Genomic DNA, 21365 nt, shown 5'->3' on the forward strand with positions numbered 1-21365 from the left:
GTGGGGACAAGACCCACGGGCAGTCAGAGCTCCTGCTGCTGCCCTGAGTTGAGGGTTAGGGCTAATTTTATAAGGCATGGGTACGTGACTTATTTTTACTGGAAAAAAAGAAAGGATGATGTAAAAAGTCATTAAATGATTTCAGTGCAGATGGGGTCTGGTTATTGTGCGGTCGTATAACTTTAGATACGAATCTGGCCATATAGATTGGCATGTAGGTGAGGATGCCCTGGGCTTCTCTCCCTGGGGCGGTCCTAATTCATACCATAAAAAACGTCCACTGGGTCGTATAGTTTGGCATGTAGGCCAGGTCACCTTGGGCTTCTCTAGCTGGGGCAGCCTTAATCCACATCACACTCAGAACTGCGTCCCACCCAAGGATTGATTTTTGTTCTAGTGGCTTCTGAATGATCTAGAGGATTTTAGGGTAACTCCTCAGGTTCTCTCTTTCAATCCTCCCTAATCCACGTACATGGAACAATGAAATTGTGCATTCTCAAGAATGGGCTTTGAAAAGGGGGGTTATTTGTTGAGAAGGGTGGGACAAACAGAAACAGTACTAACGGCCTTTTCCTCTAGTCTTCCACCCTCGGTCCGAGGGCCGAATTCTTTCACATTTAGGCATCAGGACGAAGGTGGCTGGTGACAATGTGGTGTTAGACACCATCCTGGATAATGACTTGAGGGTATGGGCTCCTTGCCAAGGCTTTAGTTTGGGAAAAGTAGAAGAACTTGGGTTGTAAACCAGCCAGTTATGGTCACCTCGCCTTGAGTCTGAGACTGTCCTGTAAGGTCTTCGCCTCCTCTCCCGAGAGGCTTTCCCCCAAAGTGATTTCATGTGAAGCAAGAGCTTATCTTTCATTGGTTTCTTTATTCCTAAAACCTACTCCAGGCACAGGGGTTGATTACAATGGGCTTAACAGCTTCAGTTTGCTTAGGGAGATAAAAGCTTAACTACAAAAAGAATTACAGCATTTGTTTTGCTATCTAGGTTAGCTTGACCAGCATGAAATTATCTCCCACTCACTCAAAACAATGTAATCTAAATCAAAACGCAGTCAAGATCTTGCTGTGAACCTAAAACTGCTTTACTTTCTCATAAAGACTATATTCTAAAAATACTCAGCATCTAAACAATAATACTAGTTAATTATTTCACTTAGTCAATAAATGTTTATCGACTGCCTCCCGTGGGCCAATCCCTCTGCTGGGTGCCAGTGACATAACAGCGAATAAAAGGAGGACACTCTTCCTCTCTCGTGGCATTTACAGTCTAGTAGGGATCACATAAATAAACACACAAATGACGATTACTGAGATCGTTGCTGCTTAGGAGAAGTACATGGCAAAGAGGATGTTCAACGGGTGTCACAGGGAAATTTGATCTGATGGATGAGTTTCCAGGACAAAGTGGGTGAGGAAGTTTGCTCCATGCAGAAAAGTTGGATGCGAAAGGCCCTGTGATAGAAGAGAGCATGAAACAAGGCCGGTGCAGCCAGAAGGAGAAGCAAGGGGGAAAATGCAGGGCAAGATGAGGCCACAGAGGAAGGCAGGGACCAAACCTTATAAGCCAAACCATGTTAAGGGTTGTATTTTTAATTTACAAACAATGGGAAGAAGTATTTGAGACGAGAATACTGCAATACTTTGTATTTTAGACAAGAATACTTTCAATACAAGGCATTGAAATACTTTGAAGTATTTTGGACAAAAAGAAACATATTTCTATGTCAAAAATATTGTTGGCTGCAGTGTGGATGATGACAGATTGGATGGTGACAAGAATAGATGCAGACTGCTTACTTTGATGGCTATTGCCGAGGTCCAGGTGAGATGTGATGGAAGAGGATAATAATATTAGAGATGAAGATTGGTGGGTGGATTTGAGAAAGACTTAGGCAGCAGGGTTGGCGGGATTTGATTGGGGCTCGTGAGCGAAGGGATGACTCCTGGGTTTCTGTCTTGCCTAACTGGCTGGATGAGCAACTCTGGAGGCCACCAGATTTGTGGGGAAGCCCATGAGTTCAGTTTGGACATGTTGACTGAGATAACTTTCAGATTTCCAAGAGGTATCAGGTAAGGAGGTCAGAGGTGAAGTCTTGGCTGGAGGGAAAAAATTAGAAGTCACCAATATTTAGTGGGAATTAAAACCCCTGTTGTGGAAGGAAGATAGAAGAAGAGGAGAAGAGGGCCTGGAACTGAGCCTCCAAAACTCCAACATTAGAGGCAGGTAAAGGAGGTTGAGCAGAGCGTGCCAAGGAGCAGCTGTGGTGCTGGGAGAAACCTCAGAGTGCGTGATGGCTTGGAAGCCAAGAGAAGAATGGCTCAAGAGGGAGGGTGTAGGTGTGAGAATCAGATTCTGCTGAAAGGTTAGGTCAGGTAAGTGAAGGCTGGGAAAGGCCTGTTGGATTTAGCAACATGGAGGTCACTGGACCTTAAGGAGAGCAGCTTTTGAGGCCTGATGGCGGAAGAATCCATGCTGGAGCGAGTGAGGCACGGCATCCGAGGAGAAGAAATGATGACAAATGATTGGGATGCTTCTTTGGAGACACCTGGATTTGCAGAGTTAGGGCAGGAGGGAGATGTGGGATTAGGGGTGTCGGAGGGCTTCGGACAGTTTTAAAAGCCAGTGAGAAAGAGGGAGATCAATCATTTACGGTTTCTGGAAGGGACCATCCCCAGCCCTGCAGAGGATTCACCCCAGCTGGGAGGAGGGGAGCAGGCAGAGAGGGAGAGGAGGATGCCAGTGTCAGCAGAACTGTCTGGTCTGCAGGCATGAGGGTTTCCATTTTCCTGGTAAAGTCAGAGGCATAGGCACCTGCCGGGGATAGGGGAGTACAGATTTAAGGAGAGTAGCGATCACAGGAAATGTCAGTGGAAAGAGAATAAATTAGCAAAGAGGTGTAGGAGACCAGCAGGCAAGTCTGAGAGCCCACCTGAGCTTGGGGACCATGAATTCATGGCAGAACCAGCTTGCTCTGAGTGACTTCTTTCTCCCTCCTTCCAAGGCCATGTGAGCTCAGTAATGTTTCTGGAGATACTCTCCTCAATTGCCCAGAACCGTGTCTGACACCACCTCTTCCTTCCACAGACAGTGCTCTTTTGGACTTGTGAGAAATATCCGCACTTGAAGGACTGGCAGGTCTTCCGCAAAGCGTTCCTGCGCCTGGTGAGGAAGCTGCACAAGTGCGTGAGCCAGCGCTTTCTGAAACACTACTTCGTGCGGAAGAGCAACCTCCTTCAGCACGCCAGCTCATGCGAGCTGGATGCTGTGGCCCAGAAACTGGCCTTCTTCCTGAAGGACCCCCAGATCAGCCTGGCCTGAGAGACTCTTGGACATTTCACTCTGGCTTGACCCTCGTTCACTGTGGATCGTTCCAGTCAAATGCCACGATCCTGCCCAGGAGAGAAGCAACATATGACGGAGGAATTTACACTGGCCCAGTAGTACTGAAGACGGGGTAAACTGTGCCCTAAGACGTCTGACCCAGGCCTCCCTGGAGCCACGAGAGCACTTCAGCCCTCACTAGCTACCTCTCTTGGGGATAGCTCTCAGCAAGCTTCACCAAGCCAGATTCTGAACTGATGACAGTTCTGAAGTTATTTTCCCTTGCTCAGGCTCTGATGGTCTGACGAGGAGGATGGAGACAAGAACCTCTTTCCAGAAGGCCAGGCATCAGCCTGCTGCCCAGCCGTGGTTCTCCAGCCACTGACCACGGGCTCATTATCTTCCCATTTGTAAAATGGGACTGTTAATATGCCTGCCTCACAGCAGGGCTGTGAACCTGCGGGACCGTGCTGGTGTCCTTTCAAGGGGAAGGCGTTGGATCAGCACAAAGTGTAACTCGTGGGTTTAGTAGCCGGAGTTTGCATCCTGGATGGGTCCCCACACCAGTGATGGAACGGGTCTGCTGGGTCAGCATGCCTGTGTTTCCTCGCTGCCTCCACCTCTTCTAAACGGTGGTTTGTGGTGTGTTCTGTCTGCTTCCCTGGTTTCTCGAAGCAGGAAAAGAGTGGTTTTGATGCCTAGCGTCAAAGATGAAATGCAGCCACTGCCCTCTCCTTGCTTCCCGTGCTGCAGGACAGGGATGGGACTTCCTTATGTTTATGAATGAACTTGGTACCACCATCTGCATGGAATGACTTTGGTGTCACTCATCTCTCAGTTCCCTCCTTTGCTCGCTTCACTCACTCATTCATTGATAAATACATGCTCATTAGGCATTGGGAATGCAGCAAAGAGCAAGATCGACAAGGCTTACTTGATGCATGATGCCTAATGGTGGGGACAGGAAATGAACAACAGATAAATAAACATGTTCGTTACCAATTGTAGCAAGTGCCCTGAAGCAAATAAACAGAATATTGAAATAGAGCCACAGAGAGATCCTTAAAGGATGAAAACGCAAACAGCTGAAGAAGGAAAGGGGGCCAAGGGCCCACTTGGAGGGGCTGGCATGAGTCAGATGACTTGGCCTTGGAAAGCGGGTAAGGAATTTGTGTTTCATTCTAAAATCAAAGCTGTGACATTTGGCCTCTCCTGAAGCAGACGGGTGTCATGATCTGATCTGCATTTTAAATGTCCATTCCAGCAACTGCACAGAGAAGGGCTGGGGCTCACACGAGGGTGAGGGTGTGGAAGGCTCTTGAGCACACCCATTTTGAGTTTCACTGAGGTCCTCAGGCTACACATCCTGTGCCAGGAATTCTGGGAGTTCTTAGGAAGGTCAATAGTTTCTTCTGGCATTTATTTAAAGTCCTCAGCTCAAGGGAATTCTTTATTACTTGGAACAGTTTCCCCAAATATAGAAGAGTCAAATGTCTGAAAGGATGAACTACTGACTTTTTAAAAAGAAAAGTCACATCTGAGGGCCAGCCCCGTGGCCTAGTTTGGCGCACTCCACTTCGGTGGTCCAGTTTGGGATCCCAGGCACAGACCTACACCACTCATCAGCGGCCATGCTGTGGTGGTGACCCAGACACAAAATAGAGGAAGATTGGCACAGTTGTTAGCTCAGGGTGAATCTTCCTTAGCAAATAAATAAATAAATAAATATTAAAAAGTCACATTTGAAAATGAAAACAATTATTTTTAAGAAAATGCTGTGACCAAATGGTGGGATCCATGGGCTGTCACATAGGAAATCATGATTTTAAAATGTTGAGAAGAAAATCTTTCCAAATCTACAATAAGTTCATAATATTTGAATCCATGAAATGATGAGCAAACCGATGTTTTGCTAAATCATCAAAATTTGCATTCAAATTCTCATATTCTTGGATCTTGAGAAAACTCATTTTTGAGAAGGTGGCAGATAGAACATGTTTTTTGTTTTTGTTTTTTTTTAAATGAAGAAAACAGCTGAAGCAAATTTTAAAACAGCTATGCAGTTATAGAATGCCAAAAAGTGTAAGTTGGCTATACCATTGATTCGAAATGTGTTTATGTGTATGGAGAGAGGTGGGACTGACATACTGCACAGTATGATTCCAGTAGATTCTTCCCGTCTTTCCCTGTAGATCTGTGATTTTAGAGGAAGTAGGGTTACTTGTGGGTTCCTGAGTGTTCCCGCTGCTGGCCAGCAGAGGGCAGCAGGGGACCACATATGAAAAAAGCCAGGTTCCCACCCACAGTCCTCAGAGCCCAGCAGGCATCACTCTTCCCCAGCCTGTAATTTACATCTGGCTTTCCCAAAAAGGAAACCAAGGACAGTGGATTCCAGCTGATGCTAAATTGTTGATCTTTCCTTCCGTTTTGGCCAAAATTTAGTCTTTCTGCTTAAAGCTCAGATTTAAAAAGAAAGCCTATGAGAGGATAGCCCCTCCTGGGGACTGTGGAGCATTCAGCTCCGTTCTGTTTCCTAAGACAGAATGCACAGCTCTCAAAAGTCTGATAATATTACTCTTTTATTCTAGTCAGCTGTTTTTTTTTTTTTTTTTAATTCTCCAAAAGGCCTTTTCTATCCACCTCCACTCTTCTAGGTACAGAATTGTTTTAAGTGAAATGCTTGGTATTCAGCCACTGCAGTTGACCTGCTTGCATTTGCATCAGCTCTGCCACTGTAACTGCATGCCCTTGGCAAGTTGTTAGACCTCCCTAAATCTCCATTTCCTTACAGGCATTGCTATGGGCTGAATTGTGTCCCCCTGAATTTACAAGTGGAATCTCTAACCCCAGTAACTCAGAATGTAACTGTATTTGGGGACAGCATCTTTAAAGAATAAGTTAAAATGAGGCTGTTAGGGTGGTGCCCTCATCCAATAGGACTGTGTCCTTATAAGTAGTGAAAGAGACACTATGGGCAGGTGTACCAAGAGAAAAAGCCGTCTGCAAGCCTAAGGAGAGAGGCCTCAGCAGAAACTAACACTGCTGCCACCTTGATCTTGGGCTTCCAGCCTCCAGAACTGTGAGAAAATAATTTTCTGTTGTTTAAGCCATGCAGTTGGGGATTTTGTTACAGCAGCTCTGGGGAACTAGTACAAGCCTCGTGAGAGAATACATACCTCACTGCTTTGATGAGGAGAATACATGGAATAATGGATGTAAAACACTCTTCATTTGGCACCTGGCATGGACTCATTGTTGAATAAACATTTAGCATTTAGATGGCCACCCTCCCCGCCAGCCCTTCGTCCATCTCTGCCATTCCTGATAACTACCCAAGCCCACATCTAAATTCTTTGTAAAGAAATTAGAAAACACCACAAGGAAAACATGCACAAAATTCCACCACAAATTCCATAAACCGATCTTTTCTCTTGTCCTCTTGCTAAAACAGAGGTAGCATCCCTCCTGATTTCTCCACACGCGATGGACCAATGCCTCCCAGCATCTCAGGGACGTCTTTCCATTTGCTTCCTGTAGCATCCTGCACATCCCCCTGCAGCTACTGCCTGCCTCCCTTCTCCCATCACTCTCCAGCTTCCTGAGTCATTATACACGTGCCTCCACTTCCTCACCTCTTCACACTTTTTTTTTCATTGTGAAGAATATTATCCATGAAAGGGTCTAAACTGTTTAAAGAATAATACTAAGACAAACACCAACATACTCACTATCTGGGTGAAAAAATGGTATATTGCCATACTTTAGATTTCTCCTAGGTGTCCCTTTGGTCCCCTAACCCCCTCCCTTGCTGACATAGATAATCATGATCCCAAATTTTATGTTAGTCATTCTGCTGCTTTTCTTTATAGTTTTACTACTTACCACATTTCATTGAACCTAAGCCCCTAACCATTGTGAGATGCATCATTATTTCATGTTTAAGAAAGAAAAAGGTGCTGTTAAATGTAATTGCAAGACACCACTGATTGTAAGATGCATCCCAATTTTAGAGAGGTTAAAGTGTGAAAAAGTGTATTTTAGAATCAACAAAATATGACCTGCATGCATCCCAATGTCTTTTTCGTTGTGCTTGTTTTTGAGCTTTATATAAATGGAACCACACTGTATGAAGTCTTCTGTGATTTGCTTATGTCCATAGTAAGCTTTTGAGACTCTCCCACGTGGATGCATGTGGCAGTGGTATGGTCCTTTTCACTGCTGTATAATATTCCACTGCAAGCTTGTGCTACTTTATATGTCTGTTATTCTAATTGGGCATTTGGATTGTTTCTTATTTTAGTGATTTAAACTGTTTTTATCCACACTCTTATACAAGTCTTCTGATGCACTCAACTCTTTTAAGGGAATACATGTAAAAGAGGAATTTCAAGTTCAAAGAATATATATATGTTCAAATTTATGAGGAATGTCGACATATTTTCTGAAGTGATAGCACTTCAATGTAAATTCCCCATTTTAATGTAGGTGAATTTTCAATGACCCTCTCCATTATAATGGAGCACATTTTGTGTCTTGTTTAAGAAATTCTTCTGTTTTTTTAAGGCCATGGAGATATGCTCCTATATTGTTCTCTAAAAATTTATAGTTGTGTCTTTTACCAGAGTTAGGAAGTGCCCTCTATTTTTTATGTTTTATTCTAATAAATTTAGAATAATCTCTTTGCTTGAAACTTTGGTAAAATTCATCTAAAAAGCCAACTGGGCCTTGTATTTTTTTTGTCAGAAGATTTTAAACTACAAATTCATTTTCTTTTAGGGATAAGGAATATTCAGATTTTCTGTTTCTTCTTGAGCAGGTGTTGTTAATTTGTATTTTACTAGAAATCTATCCATTTTATTTAAGTTTTCAAATTTATTGGCATAAAACTCTTCATAATATTTTATTATTATCTCTTTAAATTCTGATGCATCTGTACCCATCTTTCTTGATAAATCTGTTGAAGACTTATCAAAGAATCAATTGTTAGTTTTGTTGATCTTTCTATTGTATATTTATTTTCTGTTTCATTAATTTCTGCTCATATCTTTGTTTCTTTCCCTCTACTTTCTTCATGTTTATTCTGATGGGGTTTTTTTTAATAACTTCTTAAATTAAATGCTTAGGTCAGAAATCCTCAGTCTTTATTCTTTTCTAACTATATAAATTTCCTGTTAATACCATTTTAGTGGAATTCCATAGGCTTTGGTATATTGTGTTTTCACCTTCATTCAGTAATATTTATTTTCTAATTTCTACCATGATTTCCTCTTTGACCTATGAGGTGCTTAGAAGTTTTAAAAAATTATTATTTTCAAATATATTGGGTTTCCTAGTTATGTTTTTGTTACTGATTTCTAACTAAATTGCATTATAGTCAGAGAAAGTGGGCTGAAAGGCCCCCATCCTTTGATGCTCGTTGCGGGCAGCTTTTTAGCCTAGGATTCTTCTCTGTTCTCTGTGTACACGAAGAAGGTGAGCAAATTTAGATGCAATGTTCAATAAATGTCCATTAGATCATGCACTGCTCAGATTTTCTGTATATTACGGATTTTTTTTTTTTTTTTTTGGCTGCACTTTCCAATATTTACTGAGAGATTTGTTTTAAAATCTCCCATTATGATTGTGGATTCTTCGGTTTCTCCTTATGGTTCTGTCAAACTTTTGCTTAATATACTTTAAGACTATATTATTAGGGACAGACAGGCTTAGAATTTTTATATTTCTCTAGTTCATGGGAGCTGTTACCATTATAAACTGACCTTTATTAACTACTGTAAATATTTTGCCTTAACGTTGGCTGTGTGGATACTAGTTGCCTAGGATATCTTTTTTCATCCTTTCACTTTCAATCTATTTTTATCTTTATGTGGTTGATAACTGTGTCTCTTGTAAATGGCTGATTTCTGAAAAATCCCATCTGACAGCTGAGGTCTTTTGACTCTAATGTTTAGTCCATTTACATCTATTCTGATTAATAATGCATTTGGATTTACTGTTACTCTCTTTTACTTTCTGTTTGACCCATTTTATAAATCTTCCTCTGCCTCCCTCCTTACCTTCTTGCCTTTTTAAAAATTAATGGTTTTTTTCTTTTTTTCATTCTTCTCTCTCCCTTACTAGTTTGAAAAGTCCAAATGCTATCTCTGGGCTTTTAATGGTTATCAACACTATTTGCACATATAGACTAAATTCTGTAGACTAAAGTCAAAAGTAAACCAATGCCTTTGTCCTCCCTTCTAACAAGGACCCTAGAAAGCCTGCTTCCTATCCTACCCCTCCCACATTATCTGCTGTTGAGATCCAGGATTTTGGTTCTAGCCCGTTTGCCACCCCTCCCCCCACCACACACATATAGAAAATGGATATTTTTATTATTATTTTATAAAATTCTTATTTTCTTATTCACATATTGGCCACTATCTTTACTCACCACTCTTTCTTGAATCTCAAACTTTCTATCAGGGGTCATTTTTCTTCTGCCTGGACTATATGCTCTAGCATTTTCCATAGTAAGAGTATGTGAGAGTAAGTTCTCTGTTTTTGTCTGAAATTGTCCTTATTCACCTTCATTCTTTTTTTAAATTTTTTTTTTTGAGGAAGATTAGCCCTGAGCTAACATCTGCTGCCAATCCTCCTCTTTTTGCTGAGGAAGACTGGCCCTGAGCTTACATCTGTGTCCATCTTCCTCTACCTTGTATGTGGGATGCCTGTCACAGCATGGCTTGACAAGCGGTGCCATGTCCACACCCAGGATCCAAACCGGCGCACCCCGGGCCACCAAAGCAGAACGTGCAAACTTAACCACTGCGCCACCAGGCCCCTCACCTTCATTCTTGACAGATTGTTTCTCTGAGTATTTAATTTTAGGTTCACACAATTTTTCTCAGCACATTGAAGATATTTTTCCACTGTCTTCTGGCTTCCATGGTTGCTATTTGCAAGTTAATCATTAGACTATTTGTTGTTTCTTTGCAGAGTATCCCCCTTTTCTCTGTGGCTACTTTTAATTTCTCCTGCTGCTTCTTCTCTCCCTCTCCACTCATCTCTATTTTTCTTTGGATTTGTTAGGCTTCCTGAATCTCAGAAATTATTTCCAGTACTTCTGGAAAATTATCAGTGTTTAACACTGAATATTGCCTCTTCTCCATTCTAGAAGGAAATCTGATTCAAATGTAGAGTAGACTCTATCATTCTCCCCTCTGTATCTTTTAACTTCTCTTTTATAATTTTCATCTTTGTATTGCTCAAAACTGCATTGTCAATAACTCCTTTAGATCTATCTTCTAGTTGACCAATTCTCTCTTTAGTTGCATCTAATCTAATGTTTAATCCATCCACTGAGTATTAAATTTCAAATGTTATTGTTCTAATTTTTAGGAGGCCTAAAAGACATGGAAAAGTGGAAGAATTAGGAAAAATAACCCTAATCACCAGAAAGAGATCCTGGTGATCAAGTGGGCATTCCCTTCATTTTAAAGGTGAGAAGGCAGAGGCCAAACGAGAGGAGGGAAAATGATTTGCCCAAATTGATTATGTCCCAAACTGAATTCTCGATTTCCTTTGTCAAACCTGCCCCTCACCTCGATAAATGGAGCCATCATTCAACCATTCGGTTCAACCAGAAACTCAGGAGTTATCCTTGAACCCTCTCTTTCCACCACCCAGTACCTTCAGTCCACAGCAAGTCCTCTTGGCTCTGCTTTCTAAATACAGTCCAACTATGACTCCCAACACCCTCCATGCTGCCCCCACCAGGCCAAGTTGTCCTCTCTCCTTGCTAGACTGCTGCAGGGACTTCCTAACTGGTTTCCTTGGTACGTACTCTTTCCACCTCACCCTATCCTGCCATAGTCTTCTCCACACAAGAGCCAGAGTGGTCCTTTTAACATGCACATCAAATCATGTTTTTCCCTGCTCTAATCCTCCCAATCCTCTTAGCAAAAAATTTGAAACTCCCTACAACGGTCCACAAGCCTCGCCTGATCTGCCTCCTGCCCTTCTCTCTGCCCTTGCCCACTACTACTCTCCTTCACTCCATTCCAGTGACAGGACACTGGCTTCCTTGTTTTGTTTCAAATACACCAAGCTCATTCCTGCCCCAGGGCCTTTGTACCTGTTTGCCCACATGTTGATATAGCCCACTCTTCCCTGACCAGTCTAACACAGACAGCACCCGTCTCTCTGTCCCTTACCCTACTTAACCTTCCCCATAGTGGGCTGCCTGATCCCCTATTGGAATGTATACTCCTTGCTGGCAGAGAGCAGTCTTGTTCACTGCCATATCTTCTATACCTAGAACAATGTTGGTGCACAGCAAGTGCTCAGCGAGTATTTGTTAAATGGGTAATTGGATGAAGGAACGAATCATTTTGCTCCATCACAAGCATCTGCTTGGTGTCAGGACCTGGACTTGAAACCAGGTCTTCTAACTCTTATGTCAGGCTCCTTCCCCTACAAAGCAACATTTTGAGGAGTTAAAGAATCACATCTTTAGCTTCAGAGAAGGAACAATTACCTCGGGCTCCAGAAGCCTTTTTTCCGGGAAGGGCTTGGCTCCTCTCACAGTGCGGAGCACAGCTTGGTGCAGCAAGGCTGCAGGACTCGCACTCATGCTGCAGAGGGGCCGGCTCAGCTCGGCTCGGCTCAGCCGCCACCACTGGCGATACTGATGTGTACTCATTGTAGCCAGTGTTTGCTGGGCACAGCTCGCTCAGCCAGGATCCAACACGTGTGTTGTGTGGACTGTGTGAGCAACACACACACACACACACACACACACACACACACACTTTGTATTTAAACAAAGCACGTCAGAAAGGAGTTATGGCCTCACCCTCCCTTCCTGCCAGGCGTGGACACAAACAGTAGTGATCTTGGCAGAAGGTCTGTCTGTCCTGTTCTCTTTGTGTCTGAGTCTGGACCATTCATTTCCTCTCATTCAACCAGCTTAAGGTTTGGCTGTGTGACTCTCTTTTGTGAGTGTATGTCTCCAGCTCTCAGACTTTGTAACCTATGAATCTCCTGTCAGGACCTAACACCGAATACAAAAGACCAAATGAGAAGTGCTCCCCAGAGAGAGAGAGAGAGAGAGAGAATGTCACTGTAAATGAACGAAACGCTTGAACGACCGAATGCAGAACTCTTGATTGTCATGTAAAATGTTACCTCCCTCTTTGCGGCACAGAGAGATATTAGGTGGAACACCCGACACATGGCTTGTTCACTTAGAGAGTGCCCCAGGGTGTCGTCTCAGACCTGAGAGACCAGGTGAGCCAGTCAGGCTGCCCTTGTGTGGTGAAGAGCACAGTTTGGGACATTTTGGGGGAGGGGGGCGACAAAAGGCTCTGAGCTCTGGTCTCCTGCGCTTCTCCCGATCATCCCTGCCCCTTGGGTGGGTCCCTCCTCTCACCATCTCTTCTCCTGCCTCCTTCCAAGATGTTCTTTGCCCACACGAGGCGGTGAGGGGCATCGAGAAAGCTCCCTGCCCTTGACTCTCTCTGTCCAAGGGCTACGGTTGGTGACTTGGTGACCAGGGCATGGGCTTTTGAAGGAGCGAGGGGGATCGAGAGAGAGGGGAAACGGGCGCACGCCGCAGTGGCGCAGCGCTGTCGGGCGGGGGGACGGGAGAAGGGCAGCAGGGGGCGCCGCGGCCCGCCGGGAGCCGCCCGGACACTGCGGGCCTCGCCGCGCCGTCCCGGGTTCCGGGTCCCTGCGGCCGCCGCCCTGCCGGCTCTCGGGAGCGCGCAGGGCGCTCAGCGTCCCTGGGGCCCCTACAGCTCCCTGGGCCCGGAAGGCTGTTGTGACCCCGGGGGTGGCCGCGTTCCCCGGACCCCTGTTTGTTGTGGGGCGTGTTTCTTGCACGGGGGGAGGCGCGGCCGCCCTAGCCCTGACATCGCTCTGCGCAGACAGCCGTGCGGCGGCGGGGCGCTCAGCCGCCTCCCCCGCAGGAGCAGAGGGCTGCGGAGAGGGGAAGGACCTGCGGCTCTTTCCGACTCCTTTCCCTTAGATACCGACCCTGGGAGAGGGGGAGACGAAGAAGCCCCAGAGGCGTCCTGCTGGGAGGGCTGAGGAGAGGGCTGGGGAATGTTCAGGAAAGGGAGGGACGCCGAGATGTGCTGATACTGCCTGTGTCCCAGGCACACAGGGGTGCTAAATGCTTTATGTCATTTAATCCCCTCAATAACCCTTTGAGGTAGCCAGGCCTCACAGACCCATTTTGCTGGATGAGAATTTGGGAGCTTAGAGAGAAATAAGAACTCCCTCAAGGTCACCCGGCTGGATGTGGGCAGAGCTGTGCATTTGTCGTGATTTCTCACTGTGCAGGTGACAGGAGAGACACATGGAGACAAAGCAGACCAGGACCCGGATTCCAGGTGGAAGCCTCAGCCCTTCCTGCTGGCTCTGCAGCCACAGGAGCTGGCGGGGACCGAGGGAGAAGGGGCTGGCAGGGAGGGCCCCGCACCCTGTGCCCTTGACGTAGGGCGGTGCTCACGTGGACATCGGTCAAGGTCCTCAGGGAAAGGGGGACAGGTAGAGCACATAGGGTGATGGATGGGAGAGGGAGCTGCTCTTAGAATTTGCCCTTGGCTAAAATTTTCTAGTTGCACCTTTGAACGCTGTAAAAAATCCTCAAAACTGACTTTCCCAGGAGTTAATCATTCACCCACTCCACGAGGCGGACGACCTTTGCCATGTGGTTGGGGTTTTGTTTGCTTTTCTTAAAAGTCCTAGTGTTTGTAATTGGGCCAGTGTCCTTTAGTGAGGAAGAAAGGAACTTGGGGTCCAGTCCAAGGCTTGGTTTTCTTCGTGCCCTCCCTCTCCTAGGGGTTTGGAAACTTTTTCTCAGTGATAGGTTGTGAATTCAGGACTCACAACAAGTTGATCACCTACAGCTATGGTGGGGGCGGGGCGCTGGGTGCTGCTGCATGCAGGAGACCCTAGGAGACAAAAGCATACCATAGACAAATAAAATCCAAGCCACCAGCCATCCTGCACTGGATTCCTTTAGGACCTTGCTCTCATCGGGGACGCAGCTCAGTTTGCCCATAGAGATCATTCTCTTTATTTCATCAGTACCAGTACCCTAATCAGCTTTGCACTTAAAGAGATGCAAGTTAGGAGCTTTTCTATTTTAATATTTCAATCACTTAAAAGTTAATTGAGGGGCCGGCTCCGTGACCTAGTGGTTAAGTTCACGCACTCCGCTTCAGCAGCCCAGGGTTTCACTGGTTGGGATCCTGGGTGCGGACGTGGCACCACTCATCAGGCCACGCTGAGGTGGCGTCCCACATGCCACAACTAGAAGGACCCACAGCTAGAATATACAACTATGTACTGGGGGGCTTTGGGGAGAAGAAGAAAATAAAAAGATTGGCAACAGATGTTAGCTTGGGTGCCAATCTTTAAAAAAAAAAGTTCATTGACCTCCTATAAGAATTAGGAAGGACAAATTGGCTGTGTGACCTTGGGCAAGTCACCCATTCTCTCTAGGCCTCAGAGGAGCTCCAAGTTCCCTTCCAAGGCCTGTTCTGCAGCCTGTAATCCTGCAGGCTGCCATAAAAGCCTACCCCAGCTCTGTTCCATTGACTATTTTTGGCTCAGTGATTAGAGGGCTTGTCAGGCCACACCCGAATGGCTGACATTCTGACAGCTGACTGGACATTTTCACTAGGCATCCTACTCGACTTTCAAAGTTAAGATGCCCCAACCAAACACATCATCCCTCCCTCCTTCTCCTCTTCTCAGCCCAACTCCTCTGACTTCCCCTCTTCTCTTCCTGGCACCTGAGCTGGGCACCACAATACCATCTTTGAAGTTGCCCTGTCTGTCAGCCTCCACATTCATTCGGTTGCTGACACTGGAACATTCCGGATGTGAAGTGCCCCTCTTCTTCATAGTCCCACAGCCTCTGCCCAGTTCAGGCCCTTGTCCCCTCTGACGTGGGCTCTTGCTGTTGCCTTGAACGCCCTCGACAGCCTCCCTGCTTTCACTCTCCACTCTTCCCATATGAAGTGTCACTCCCAGAACCATCATGCTGACCCACAGCCCTGGCCAGCCTCTCCCCACTACACACACTTGAATGATTTCCTGTGGCCAAGTGAGCAAACAGCTGCCATCCAGGGCCCTCCGTGATGTGGGCCGGACTCAACTTCCCTCTCACACGTACCCAATGCTTCGGCCGAACACATCATCCCTCACACACCACCCAGCTGCTCTTGTGTGTCCCCACACTCTTCGTGTCCTGTCTGAAACACACACAGCTCCCACACCTACCTATAGAAACTACCTCTTCAACAAGGCCTAGTGCAAATGCTACTTTTTCCTTGACACTTTCCAGGAGGCCCTCATTAAGGATCCATTTCTCATTTATCCATTTAGTCAACAAGTATTTATTGAGCACCAACTATGTGCTAGGTTCTGTTCCAGGCACTGAGGATTCAGTGATAAGACAGAGGAGTTCCCACTCACAGGGAGCTTGCTGTTGATGGGTGACAGAACATAAACAAGCAAACAAAAAGAAAACCATAGATTCCAATATGTCCAGCAGATGAGCTCCAGATTCACTGGCTTTGGTTACAGTCTACTTGTAACATGCCCATTTCTGATCAAATCCCACTTGCAAACCCTCTGAGGGAAGAATCTGAGTCTTGTTTATCTTTGTAACTTCCATCTGCTGACATCATCACCTCTGTGTCCCTCAGTGTGTGTTTGTGAAAGGAAGGAAAGAAAAAAGAAAGGAAAGGGAGAAAGGAGGAAGGGAGGAAGGAGACAAGGATTTGGAAAACATTTAACAAATACCCCTGGCCGGCTTTGGAGCACCTATTAACATCTTATTAAATTCAGAATTAAAATAAAAGGAAGTTCTTGTCTTGCATTTGTCAACTTCGCAGTCCCTAGAGAGGGCTTTCAGTGTGAGAGCCTCACTCCAGATGGGGGAGGTGACATAGGGAGGCAGGGAGGGGCACTGCCCAGACCCAGGATTTCATCCCTGCCCCACCACGTAACTGTTGGGAGGTTCTGAGTGTTTCTTAATCTCTCTCAGCTTTAATCTCCTTACCTGTAAAATGGAGATCATAAAACCTGCCTCGCAGAAATGGAAAATCAAATGAGACAGTGTGTGCAAAATTGCTGCTTCAACTGAAATAAAGCACCCCGTAATCAGGAAATCGATTCAAGATTATCCTAGGTCCTGGTACTGGCTTCGTTTGGAGAATACTAAGGCAGAGTATCTGCCCCCAAAAGAAGAAACCTTCTGGATGTACGGGTATTTTAAAATATTATTTCTAAATCTACCATTTTGGATTCTTAGGGAAGAAAGAATCCTGACTCCCAGGATAACCTCGGGCTGCCTGAGAAGCGACGGGTTTCTCTCTTACTCTTTCTTAAAATATGTCCTCCTAGGGTTGCTCCTCTTCCAGCCATTAGGGCTTGTGGCTTCAAGCACAGGAGCCACACAGTTGGCTTCCCTCAAAAGCATGCCTGGATGCCTCATGCTCCCAGAAAAAATAAGAGGAAGTCATCTTTTTCCCTTTGCTAGGATTTCCTCCAGCCAGTATATGAAACGTGTCTTGCCCATACTCTCTGCTCACCAAACACAAATTGCTCAGACCCTGCAAATTTCTCCCTTAGCCTGCTGCTCCACTCCAACATAGGCTCAGGCTCAGTTTTACATCTTCTGTGCCTTCTAGAATCCAGCCCTCAGCCCTCGTGCCAGACTTATTCCCAGGAGGTTGGAGTGGTCGGGAATGACTCAGCCTCAGGATGCTTTAGCCAGAATCAAGCCTCTTGAAGCACAGTATCACTCCAACAAGAAGTGATTTCAACAGGGTACGGACTGTGCTGGTGACCACTGGGAAATAAACTTACTCCTTACTTGTCCAGAGTTTCCTGATGCGTTCCAGAGTTCTAGCAAACGTCCCTGCAGCATCTTGAGCTGTTATTCCATTTTAAAATTAAGTCCCCTAAAGATGGCTTTGGCCATTAAGATTTACTTCTCTGATAAAGAGGGGATATAACCATTTCTTTGGACACATACCCCTCTGGATATTTGATAAATATTAATTGAATTGAAAGAAGAGGAGAGATAGACAAATATACAACAGTCTTTCATCAGCACATTTCTTGGCAGTGTCTTCTGGCACATCCCCCACTCCTCCTGACCATCTCTATCAATCAGGCCCCCGGCTTCCCAGTTTCTGCTCTGTCCTTCTCCGTTAAGACACACTCTTTTTTGGAGGATAGGGATGAGGAGTAGAGAGTCTCTCTGATAAATATTTTAGTGAAGTTGGAGGGAGTTAGAGAAAGTAGAATGGAACACTCTAGCAATCTTCATTCTTGCTCCTCCACTCCCTCTTCCCACTGCTTACTTGGAACATGGTAGAATACCTACCCTTATGGTAGAAAAGACAATCACAAAATGAAAAGAAACTGTCTGGAGAGCAGGCATTTAAAGAGAGGCAGAAGCCTTCTGTGTTGTAGGGGAACAGAACTCTCAGTTTCATGGAGATTAACTGCGGTGGCCAGGAGCTGTGCCCAGCTTCCCTGTGCTGTGTGTTCCCACCGGTGCTGAAGATCTCCAGTGAGGTTCCTGCATCCAGCGGCCTTGAGTAGAATTGTTCCTGAATTCACTTTGTATCCAGGGGACACACAGTTTCACGGCTGTCACCATCTGAGGGATATAAGCACAGAGCCGGGGAGAGTTTGCAGCAACCTCTGCTGAATGGACCTTCCACAGAGGGCCTGGACCTGTGGCTTGGCTCTGCTAACTAATACATGTGAGGACATTTCACTTCTCTAAGACTCAGTTTCCCCATCTGTCAAAATGAGACCAATAAAACATACCTTATATGGTTGCAGTTGAGAGAATTTTATGAAATGTATTTGAAATGGTAGTTACCATCATCATAGAGATGACACACACACACCCCACACATAATTTTTTTAAACTTTATTTTAGAAATTAACATAGTAAAATTGGTTTGGGTGTGTGTGTGTGTGTGTAATTTCTATGACTTGTAATGCATATACAGATTTCTGTACCTATCACCACAGTGAGAAAATAGAAGAGTATCATTGCCCCAATTACTCGTTGAAGGATGTTTAGTCATGGCGTATTATTGTATTGCAGAATTCAATTTGCTAATATTTTGTTGAGGATTTTGCATCTCTGTTCATGAGGGATACTGATCTGAAGTTTTCTCTTTGTGCCCTGTCTTTGTCTGATTTTGGTATCAGGGTAATGTTGGCCTCATAAAACAAGCAGGGGAGTGCTTTTTCCTCTCCTATTTGTTACTATTTCTTCTTGGAGTGTTGGCCAGAATTTGCCAGTGAGACCATCTGGGCCTGGGGATTTCTTTTTCAGAGGGTTTTTAAACTATGAATTCAATGTCTTTAATCATTATAGGACTATTCAGATTATCTATTTCATCATGACTGAATTGGTAGTTTGTGGTTTCCGAGAAACTGGTCCATTTCATCTAAATTGTTAGAATTTTGTGTGTTGAGTTGTTCTTAGTAATTCCCTTATTATCTCTTTAATGCCTACAGGGTCTGTAGTGATGTCCCCTCTTTCATTCCTAATACTGGTAGTTTCTTCTCTCCTTTTTAATTAGATGTTTATCAATTTTACTGATCTTTTCAAAGAACCATCTTTTTGGTTTCATTGATTTTCTCTATTGTTTTCTGTTTTCAATTTCACTGATACCTGCTCTCATTTTGTTATTTCCTTCCTTCTGCTTGCTTTGGATTGATTTTACTCTTCCTGTTCTAGTTTCTCAAGGTACTGGCTGAGATGATTATTTTGACACCTTTCTTCTTTTCTAATATAAGCATTTAATTCTATAAGTTTCACTCTAAGCACTGCTTTAGGTACATCCTATAAATTTTGGTATGTTATGTTTTCATTTTCATTCAGTTTAAAATATTTTCTAATTTTCCTCCAGACTTCCTTTCTGACTAATGGATTATTTTTAAGTATTTTGTTTAATTTCCAAGTAATTTAGAGATTTTCCCACATACACTTTTATAACCGTTAAACCCAGAAAAACTGCAGAAACCTAAAGAAGCTATTATTTTAAAAACAAAATAATTTATTGAATACCTCCTCTGTGCAAAGCCTAGGCTAGGTGCTATTTTGGGTCCAAGGCTGCATGAGATTTAGTTCCAGCTTTCAAGGAACTGACTATCCAGGAAGGAAACGAAGACACTCATGCAAACAAGGATTCATAGTGGTCAGTGACACATGCTTCTACATGGTGCACAGCAGCACTGCAGTGGGGGGTCTCTTCCAGCGGAGGCGGTCAAGGTCAAGAGTGTGAGGTGGGCCTTGAGAATAGATTGGATTTCTATAATGAAGGTATTGGGGAGGGCCATTGCTAGTTAGAGGAAATTTTGCCCGACAGTAATAGTATCTCCTGCCCTATAGACACCTCTCTTCCCAGTGTCCAGCTGAGCCTGCTGTCACTTGGGACACTTGGCCCGCTCAATGCACACACATCTGGGGAGTGAACTAATCAGACTCACTAGACTGAGGTTCTTCCAAAAGTTGAAGGCATCTCCAAAAGCCTTTAGAGAAATGGGTATTGTTCAGTGTTTTCTGGGCCAGCTGAGGTGACTGTGGGATGACAAAAATAAAGCTAATATCAAAAGAGCAGTCCTCTTCCCTCACATCCTGCAACCTCACAGATATAGTACGTCCTTCTGCTTTGTCAGAAATTGAGCTAAGAACCTGCAAGTCAAGGACTCAAGGCAATAAAATAACTCATTGGCAGACCCTGGAGCATGCTGCCATGTTGTGAACATGAGTTGACTTAGCTGTGGGATTTTGGCTTCTCTGGTCTACAGAAGCCAGGAAACGCTGGAGTCATTGGAGGCAAAGGAGAGTGGGATGGCAAGGGATGGGAGAGAAAATATTTGCTTGAGGCCTGAGGGCTCAGGCTCATTGCATGAAGGAACAGAGCAGGAAATGTGAGGTGAAAATAGCTCCCATCCTTTTGAGACACGAGAGAGATCAACCAACAAAGAATTCTGGGGAAAGTGAGAAATAACAGCCAAAAGTCCTCATAATCAAGTCTTTTTCATTTTTCCTGAAGTTTTCAGTCGTATTTCACTTCCTTTCCAATTTTTCTTCAAAAACTGATTTGCAGGATCTGCTTTTAGCACATAGGAAAAACAGACAAAAAGCAATGTTTCTGAAATTTAGGAATTTGCATTTTTCCATCAAGTTCTTTTGCATTTGCATATTTTGGTTTTTACTGAAGAATGATTGTGCATATGTTGGCGATTTAACAAGAAGGTAAGGCTTGTTTTGTCTTCTAGAAAGATTAAAATAACTACATTTAATTTTATAGAAAATTGGTTTTTAAAAAATAAAATAGTTAATTTCTCATTGAATTTCCTTGGACAAGTTCCTTAAACTCTCTAAATCTCAGTTTCCTTATCTGTAAAACAGAGATAGTAATACCCACCTCATGGGGTTGCTGTGACATGGAGACGATAAGATAGCAATCTTAAGAGAGCCTTGCACAGCTGGGCCAACATAGAACCCTTGACATGGATGTTGACGGCATGAATGCATCAGTGACAGAACAAATCACCCCAATCCTTTATGAAAGCCTATCCTGGAACTTCCAAATAATGCTGTGAAATTGGAACCTTAGGATCTGGCCCCAAAATGAAAGGTCAACAAGACCTGTTTTCTTGTGCAAATGGCTTGTTTGTTCTAAAGAGGAATAATTTCAAGGCAGAAAGAATTTTTATGAAGAACCAGATTCTGAAGTATGTAAAAGCAAGACATCCTAGGGGATTTTAGATTTTTATGGTGCTTTATAGTTCGTAAAAGCTTTAGTACGCCTCATATCTTTTGGATTACCGAAATCATCCCCAGAAAAAACGCTGGGAAAGGATCAATCATTTTGGCTTTACAAATGGGGAAAGGAAGACTCTAAGAGAGTCAAGAACTCACCCATGGCTAATAAGGGCTAGAAGTTGTCTCAAACCCAGGCTTCTACATCCAGTTCTAATAAGGTCTCTATGGCCT

At 44.4% G+C, this 21365-nt stretch overlaps 1 protein-coding gene across 12 annotated transcripts in view; it reads left to right on the forward strand.

The window, feature by feature from the left end:
* The window catches only part of MAB21L3 (mab-21 like 3), a 49543-nt gene that overhangs the window by 19766 nt on the left and 8412 nt on the right, over positions 1 to 21365 (forward strand). For 10 of the 12 annotated variants that reach the window (XR_006885957.1, XR_006885956.1, XR_006885959.1 and 7 more), the window contains exon 7: positions 3092 to 4488. Coding sequence is in view for 2 of the 12 variants with exons in the window: in XM_046645033.1 (XP_046500989.1) it covers positions 3092 to 3325 (234 nt within the window). In the remaining 10 variants the exon portion in view is untranslated. Of the gene's footprint in view, positions 1 to 3091; positions 4489 to 21365 lie in introns of those variants that run through there. The other 2 variants (XM_046645033.1, XM_046645034.1) reach the window with 1 other exon arrangement.

The sequence above is a fragment of the Equus quagga genome, chromosome 18 (genome assembly GCF_021613505.1).
Source record: "Equus quagga isolate Etosha38 chromosome 18, UCLA_HA_Equagga_1.0, whole genome shotgun sequence".
NCBI classification, from domain to species: Eukaryota; Metazoa; Chordata; class Mammalia; order Perissodactyla; family Equidae; genus Equus; species Equus quagga.